This window comes from Pinus tabuliformis, chromosome J (assembly GCF_031772625.1).
Source record: "Pinus tabuliformis cultivar Carrire ecotype Pingquan chromosome J, CPIR1, whole genome shotgun sequence".
Taxonomy (NCBI): domain Eukaryota; kingdom Viridiplantae; phylum Streptophyta; class Pinopsida; order Pinales; family Pinaceae; genus Pinus; species Pinus tabuliformis.
In genome coordinates this window covers 137,144,412-137,153,262 of record NC_142295.1, presented here as the reverse complement: position 1 = coordinate 137,153,262, position 8,851 = coordinate 137,144,412, and the positions used below count along the sequence as shown (strand labels likewise).

General features: G+C 39.1%; 1 protein-coding gene across 3 annotated transcripts in view; it reads right to left on the bottom strand.

Moving 5' to 3' along the window:
- Positions 1-225: 225 nt before the first annotated feature.
- The window catches only part of LOC149226006 (uncharacterized), a 133,660-nt gene continuing 125,034 nt past the window's right edge, over positions 226-8,851 (bottom strand). For all 3 annotated transcript variants that reach the window (XM_089377375.1, XM_089377376.1, XM_089377374.1), the window contains one exon: positions 226-1,908. In XM_089377375.1, coding sequence (XP_089233501.1) covers positions 804-1,889 — 1,086 coding nt within the window. In that variant the 5' untranslated portion in view covers positions 1,890-1,908 and the 3' untranslated portion in view covers positions 226-803. The remainder of the gene's footprint in view (positions 1,909-8,851) is intronic.

Genomic DNA, 8,851 nt, shown 5'->3' with positions numbered 1-8,851 from the left:
AAGTTGGAGAAGCAAATTCATCTACAATCTAGTAAAAGACATTAACTGAAATGTACAGAAGCATATTTTCCTTGAAGAACAACGCTGGCGTGACTTGTGCAACATATTGAAGCTACCTCACCTCCTATCAATACAGCAGATTCAATAAGGCTTACGAATCAGAGATAACTGTTTTCTTCAATGTTCAAAGAACTAAAAAATAAACACCATATAACAGACATGTGGAAATACAATTATGTATGTCATTTCATTCTGTCCATACAAACTGTAATGTAACTTAAGTTGGAGAAGCAAATTCATCTACAATCTAGTAAAAGACATTAACTGAAATGTACAGAAGCTTCCTAGCTCAGCCATTTGAAGTCATTCTCCTATCCTTCACCAGCTTAAACACACCTTTGGATGTTCCGTTTAGAACCTACTCAAGAAATTTGACTACAAGATAAGAGCTCATCGAAATCACCAACCCTTCATCAGCTCTGTATGTTATGAGACTGCAGTCTAAGAAGTCCCACCAGCGATAATCTTTGCATTGATCCTCCTTGGCTGGAAAGAATTGTCTGATATCTTTGATTCTGGGTCAAAAAATTAGGTGAGATTCTGAAATATAAGGGGAGATTCCGAAATAGAGGGGCAATTTCTTTAAACCAAAAATTTCACTGCCCCATGAGGATAGCTGTTGATATAAGCCCAAAGAAGCTTGTAAGTTGTAACCCACCATAAGTGTAGCTTGAAGACATAGCAATCATGAAGAGTTCTTTTATTGCATAACTGTGTCAGCTATCTGATTGTATTTCCAAAAGTCAGCCAGGTCTTCGCAGACAGCTGCCTGGAAGAAGGAACCTGAACTTGTCAGCATTCTTTATCAAATAAGATGGGAGATGGACAGCAGAAAATGTGCGGGGTATTGAACCCATCTTTTTTAGTATATCTTGAAAGGTATACTCTTCTGGTAACATGTCATAGAGATCTGTTCCATGACAAATAATTTGTTGAATTCTAGAAGAGTTCAAGTAATAAGAGAACTTCACGCGGTCTACATGACTGTATGCTTTCATTTTAAATACAAATTCCCTCATGTAGCGAAAGCAGAAGCTGCAGTGCCAACCTGCATCTACAAAGAGCTCATCTGTTCGACGGGAATGACCATAGCGTGTATAATATTGATACAGGTGGACTGATGCGCGCCAACTGTTATAGTCAACAAGAAATTCAAAGGAGTATAAATAATTCCGCATTTGCAGATGCATGACTGCCGGTATACCATCACACCACCTAAGGAGGTTTATAGTGTGTCGACTAGGAATCTCATCCACATCAGACATGATAAGCAGGTCATCATCCCAGATACCTGCTTCTCTTATTAGGCGATCCAACGCTGACCTATGTTCTGTTTCTTGTACAAAGGGATTCTCTCCAAGTAAAAGGGGTCGGCCTGGAAACATTCCATATACCACCTTGGGTTCAGCAAATTCAAACCTTTCTCTGTTGTTAGCAAAATATAATAGCTTTGGCATGCCTGTAAAAGTAGTGTCTGATTCCACAATAATAAACTTTGTTATCAAAGGAAGCAACTCCTGCCATCTGATTTCAAGAATGTCCAACTCATTGCTAAATAGCACAGCATCATAAACACGCCTAGGAATCTGCCGAACTCGCCAGCCATGAAGATAACAAAGGTGCTCCATGGGCATATCTTCAGCATAATAATGAGGGATATGATGAAAGGGCTTTGGTGGAGTGTCCCAAATGGGCCGTAAAATGTAAGATATTTTATGCCCCTGCCAGTATATGCTTAGGATGCAAATTGACACAACAATAAGAAAAAAGATTGATCTCCTGAAGCATATTTTCCTTGAAGAACAACGCTGGCGTGACTTGCGCAACATATTGAAGCTACCTCACCTCCTATCAATACATCAGATTCATTAAGGCTTACGAATCAGAGATAACTGTTTTCTTCAATGTTCAAAGAACTAAAAAATAAACACCATATAACAGACATGTGGAAATAAAATTGTGTATGTCATTTCATGCTGTCCATACAAACTGTAATGTAACTTAAGAAGATACCTTTGTTTCTCTATTCCATGCTTCATTATGATTTTCATTGATAGTTGTCAAAAAATTGAACCTGCTAACTTTGACGTGAAGAAATCAATGTCCATCAATATTTTTTCTACTTAAGGTTTTCACCATCAGTAGCATTTTCTTGAACATAAAAAAATAACTTATTTTAACCATGCTACATGGGGATGCACACCCCTTGTCCACTGCACTCCTTGGATGTAGAAACGTCCTCAGAAACATTTCCCCGCACTGGCCTGTTAGTGGGGTATGGGGAAATGCATGGAAAACGTTTCCCCAAAAATGAGGAACTTTCCTCTCTTTTTTTCTGGGGAAGTGCTCTTTGGAGCTTACCCCAAAATCAGCCATAGGCTTTTGCAAAATATCACCAAAAAAATTAAAATTTAGAGAAAATATTAAATTAAAAATTAAAATTAAAAAACAGCACTAATTTGTCTAGCCTCCTAAACCCTATTGACACCTTCTAAAAGCACATAAGCTCAACCCATAACCATTTCTCACTTGCATATGATTGAATTTGTTTGGGTGAGCACTGTTAAACATCAACCCTGAGGTTTAATTATTGAACCGTGAGATTCAAGCTGAATGTATCACTGATAAATATTTTTTGATTAATATAAATTCAGTGAGAAATAAAACGGTGAATGATGAATTGTGATTGTTATTCTTACATCTTACATGCCAATGTGCATATATATTTCACGGTTTCATTGTCCATGTTTGCGTATTATCAATTCAATGAGAAATAAAATGGTGAACGATGAATTGTGATTGTTATTCTTACATGCCAATGTGCATATATATTTCATTGTTTCATTGTCCATGTTTGTGATTGATTCAAATCATAAATTTGTTGCTTTCCATATGTTAACAGTGAGATGTATCATATATGTTTTCCATACGTTAACAATTAACAGTGAGATGTATCATTTATGTTTTCCATATATTTAAATTTATTTTCCTAAGAATTGAAGATGGATTCCCTGATGATAGGAACCCTGACATCCCCATGGGTTCCCTGTCCCCACATTCCTCCATCTTTCAAACTTGGTGGAACGTTGAATTTCACTAGTTTCCTTGAAGGTAATAGCAGCCAATCATTTCCTTGATAATAATTTGATTCTTTAAATGTACACCAAGAACATTAAGAAGAAAGAAAAATATTTTGCAGTAACTGAAATTGCTCTTCTATCATTACTCTGAACAAAATGTTCTCACCACGTGCAAAGTCATGCAATCGTGTTCAAAAAACTAGGCAACATAAAATTCCAATTCATCCGACTTAAGAATCTTACTTAAATTACAACTTATAACTAAATAAAATTGGTACTCGTTATGTTGGCAAGGGAGCAAACTAAGTGTCGGGGGCAGGAATAGGGGCAACAGAGAACCAATTCCAAAAAAATCCTAGGAGTGAAGCATTTTGGGAGACTTCTTTATAATACATAGTTTTATATATTTTAACACATACACAATACCAAATTAGTTGCAGAAATATATATATATATAGAGAGAGAGAGAGAGAGAGTTGTGCAAGTATTATATATTTTAACACATACACAATACCAAATTAGTTGCAGAAAATATATATATAGAGAGAGAGAGAGAGAGAGAGAGAGTTGTGCTACTTGCAGGTGAATAGTACATTTGTAATGATCTAGAAATGTAATATATTGTAGATTAAGAGAGCACCAACCATTTAAAACATGGATAACATCAACTATCTAGCAGTTACAAGTTATAACATCAAGTTTCAACAAATACCATCAATCATCAACATCTAACAAATAACATCAACCATGAAATGAAATAGGCCATCCTGACCAAAGAGATAGAATATGCAATCAATTGTCATATCATGTTTATAAAATAGGCCATCTGCCCAATTTATAAAAATAAATTAGAAATTGAAAAGTGAACATTGAGAGCACTCAAACTAAAAAATAAAAACAATTCTATTAACTACTTGTTTTTCTCATGCCACGAGCAATGTCTAATGATAATCTTTTTTCCCATGATATAACAGCAGTAGTAGTAGGAAGTGGAACACTGGGATGAGCACCATCAAGAGCTACATGGCCCTAACTGTTGTGGAGGTTGTTGAGAAATCGATAGGGGCAGTCATTAGGGTGATTTCTCTTTACTTGATAATTGCTTGTGAAGTTATGTTGGTTTCTTATTACTTTATTATGTTTTTTTCATCAAACAATTACCAAAACCATAAACTATGAAGATCACAAAAAAACAATGAACACAAGATGTAGGCTCCAAGCCAAGGGCAAAACCCCTCCAAGGGGGAAATCTAAAAAAATTCTTCTCTTCTTATAGAATCAGATCAAATGAGAAATCCAAGACCCAAACAACAAGACCAAGACCTCCAACAAGAACCAAGTCAGCCCTCCTTCCAAGCTTTTCCAACAAGTCAAAGTCAACTCAAGTCAAAACCTTCCAAATCTGCTCCAACAATAGAATTTCAGCCCCCAGCAACAAAATTTCAGACCTGCGGTAGATCTGCAATTCCGGCCCCTGCAGCAACTCCAGAAACTTCACATGTGCGAGAGGAATAGGGCAGAAACTTTGATTTTTGTCCTCCTTAGACTTTGCTTTCTTTCTATTGATTTCTTGCTCCTTCTCTTGAATTTCGCTCTTTTTGTCCCAAAACTTGAACTTGCTTGTGGTGCTTCAAATAAGGTTGAACTGTCTTTATTTATACAAATCCAGGAGGTCAAATTACCCCTTCCAGGGCTGACTTAGTCTTGTGGGTACAAAAATTACATTTTTTACTCAAATAAATTTATTTTTTCACTTTCTTTTTAGAGTCCAAATGGGACTTGACTCCAATACAATAATTTTGACTTATGACAAATATTCTTTTGACTCAATAAACCCTAAAAGCATGAAGAACATGCTTGACCTAGATGACAAATCAATTTGAGCATGAAACCCATGCTTATAAAATAATTTTTCTTTTTCTTCTTTTGATCTTTACATGAAATATATAAAACATAAGTACAATAACAATTATGAAAACCAAACCTAGCTACATTTTCTAACAGTTACGAAGTTGATGTTGTTGCAGTTGAACTCCTATTGACAATGGCAATGGATGGGGATGGCATTTCTACACAATTGACATCCTGAGCCCCATTAACCAAAAGCTCAGCCACCAAGCACCCCAAAGATATTGCTCTATCCAACAAATTATCCTCCTCTAAATTGTTGTGCCAAGTCTTATATCTTCTATCATTCTTCATTGTTTCACAATAATGTGATAACAACCTCACATTATAGTGCACATAAACCAAGCTTTTTACCATATCTACATTCAACTTGTTTCTCTTCACACCATGGATAAAACATTGGTTCCCTCGCACCTCTTTACATAATAAGTGTTCACAACCTGTGAAAGCAGCCTCAATTGTGGAGCAAAATTGGCATGCAAATTCCACCATTGGATAGGATTCATCTTATCTCGATCTCTCACTAAATGGATGAAACCAAATGGGCCATGTGCACTGATGTACTCATGCAACCATCACGAACTAATTTGTCTAATGCATCATATATCCATTCTAAACCTCTAGATCTCTGTGTGGTCTTTTCTTATCCCCACCCCCAAATGCCAGTTTGGCCAACCATGATGCAAAATGATATTTTTGTCTAAAGATATATAATAAGGCAGGGAGTGGAACATTGATATTATCGTACTATTTGACCACCAATTTAAGAATATGATCATACAATTTCACATCTTTAGGCTCAATGATGTCTTTGATCTAGCTTGGCATGTTGACCATTTGCTCATACACATCCCCAATCAATGGTTGAACTAAAACTGAAGCACAAATCATATTATAAAGATGTTCTTGAAGCAGAAGTTGAGGACTACCCGGATACATAAGGGTGAAGGAGTCACTCCTTATCTCACCAGATTTTAGAATGTCCGAGACAAGCTTGCCGCAGTTGGAGAAGCACCTCAAGAGAGTGAGTTGGTGCGTACAACTCTCAATGGTTTCACCCTGGAGAATTAACGTATGTTGTTGTTGATCTGAAGTTGAATTGTTGTTAGGGATGGTGTGCTAGTTTGGACAGTTGGATGGTATAATTTGTAGCCTTTGTAAGACAAGTGGAAGAGGGCTAACTAGGGTGGTTAGAAGCCCTTTCCTAGGAGCAAATTCTACAGTGAAGTATTGGGCATCTTTGGACTGATGGAGGGCAGCGTGTAGATGTCCAAAGTAGCCCTAGAGCAGCAAACAGAGGGACTTTGGACTGTTGCGTGATTGGGTGAAGTATTGAGCCTAATGTGTAGCTCTTTGATGGACGAAGGAAGCTACTAAGAAGGCAGATTGATGCTCAAGTATTGGCCAGCCTAGAGGAGCAGATTGGATCAACCCGTGTTCATTGTAGCAGAAGTGACTTGCAGCAGTGATAGGTGGCAGCCCTCTTGGAGTCTCTATGTGTTGTTCCTTGATGGACTAAGGGGCAGCTAGAGAGCAGATCGGAAGCGAAGGACCGGCAGTACAACACACGACATAAAGGCTATGATTGTGCACTAGAGCAGCAAGATTGTCATTGTATCTTGTATTATTGTACTTGTGGATATTTGAGGGACATTATCCCTTGTACGGGAGCCCTAGACTATTGTACTATATGTTGATAATATAATGAAGTTGGCTTATATATTTTATTTTTATTGTTTTTATTATGCACGTGATTGATTTACTGCATTATATTGTTTTGTTGTGCTAAGTAGCTTTGTTGAGATTCTTGGTTTTGGTAGTGTCAGAGATTTAAGATTCTATCCTAAACACTAAGGTTGTGGAAATTCCACATGGGATCAGAGCGTGTCTGAGCTACTTTGAGAGACAGTGAATCAAAGAGTGCACAAGAGAAGTACAACTTAAGAGGGAGTTGGTCACATTATAGGTGAAGGGCTCACTACAATGTCAAAGTTGCAAGTTGGTCATCGGTATGAGGACAGGTTGGAAGGGTTGTCTAACTATAGTCCTTGGCAGGAAAGGATCAAGTTGGTATTGCAGATCAACATAATCTGGGACTTCGCCGAGAAAGAGATCAAGAAGCCAACCGACCCTAAGGAGATCGAAGCGTACGAGGAATTGGACACGAGGGCAAGACTGGTCATCCTAGATGGTGTGAAGGATCCCCTAATACCTCATTTGTCCAAGAAGAACGTTGCGCATGAGATGTGGATGGCTCTTCAAAATTTGTTCCAGAATAAGAACGAGAACTGGCCACTGGTATTGGAGGATAAGTTGAAGTCCACTAAGATGAAACAGGGTGAAGGAGTGACTTTGTATCTAACGAGGTTGTCTCAAGTCAGATGAGCTTGCTACCGTTAGTGTGACTATTTCAGATTCTGATATGGTGAGGTTGCTTTGAAAGGGTTCACCGAGGAATGGAATCCCTTCATCAAGGGGATTGTTGCTAGACTGGAATAAGCTATGGGACAACTCCATTCAAGAAGAGTTGCGAGAGGAGGATCTTCATTCGAAGAAGAGGGCTTCAGATGATGATGTGGCACTTGCAGCACGAATGACGAGTAAACAAAAGAAGGACTTGAGTAAAATCAAGTGTTTTAACTATGGCGAGATGGGTCATTTTTCGTCGAGATGTCTGATGAAGAAGAAGACGGAAGATGATGAGAAGAAGAAAGGGAACCAGGTCGTCCGTGTTGCCACCTCTGCTAAGATAGATGCTCTCACCAGGAGGTTGGAGAAGGACTTTGCATGATTCCTCATTTCTAGCAGGGTACCATCGATGAGGATGCATGATAAGTGGACAGTGGTGCGTCGAAACATATGACAGGGTCACAGGAGGTATTCGAGACACTAGCTGAGTGGGACTCAAAGTTGCACATCGTGTTGGGCAACAAGAGTCAGAAGGAGATCCAAGGATTGGGATTTGTGCCATTCAGGATGGAGTCAAGACAAGTTATGCAAGTCTAGGATTAACTATTTGTACCAGGTCTCAGATATCGCATGATATCTGTCTCAGTGATCGAGAAGAAGGGGTTTGAGGTCTTATTCCAGGATGGGAAGGAAAGACTCAAGCCCAGAGGCTATAGCTCTACAGGCATTGTGATTGGAGTTAGAGAGCATGGTCTATAGAGGCTCACGGGCAAGCCTATGGATCATGAGAAGAAGAAGCAAGAGGACCAGGTGCAAGTTCCAGAGAAGCAGGTGCAAGTGCAGGCTTCAGAGGGGCAGGTACAGGTTCCAGAGAAGAAGTTCCAGGTTCCAGAGGCTCAGAGGGAGTCGAGTTCTAGAGGGAGTTTGCAGGTTCAGAGGGAGACTTTGCAGCCCAAGAAGAGCATGTGGTCAGTAGGGAGCAAGGGTGCTCCTACAGCTGCCAAGAAGGAATCATGGAGAGAGTGGAAGACATTTCAAGAAAATAAGAAGAAGCAGGATGCTTCCTATGATAGTGACATTTCCGAGATAGGTGTAGTTCACGCTACAGGGATTGTTGCAGTTGTGAGCACGAGGAGTTGGGTGAGTGTTTCGAGTAGTGATGATGATGATGAGCTACTTCCTAATCTTAGAAGTACCTCCCTCTCTAAGAGGAGTGTTGATTTTTTTGATAGCTTGGGAGGTACTCCAAGCCCTAGGGTTCGGGGTTTGGAGGGTGGAGCACTACAAAAGTCACATGTGGGCTTGGAACCCAAGGTTGGGGTTTTGCACCCATTGATGTTTGGGCCAAAACCATGGAGCATTTTGGACATGTGATGGATGGAGATGATAGAGGA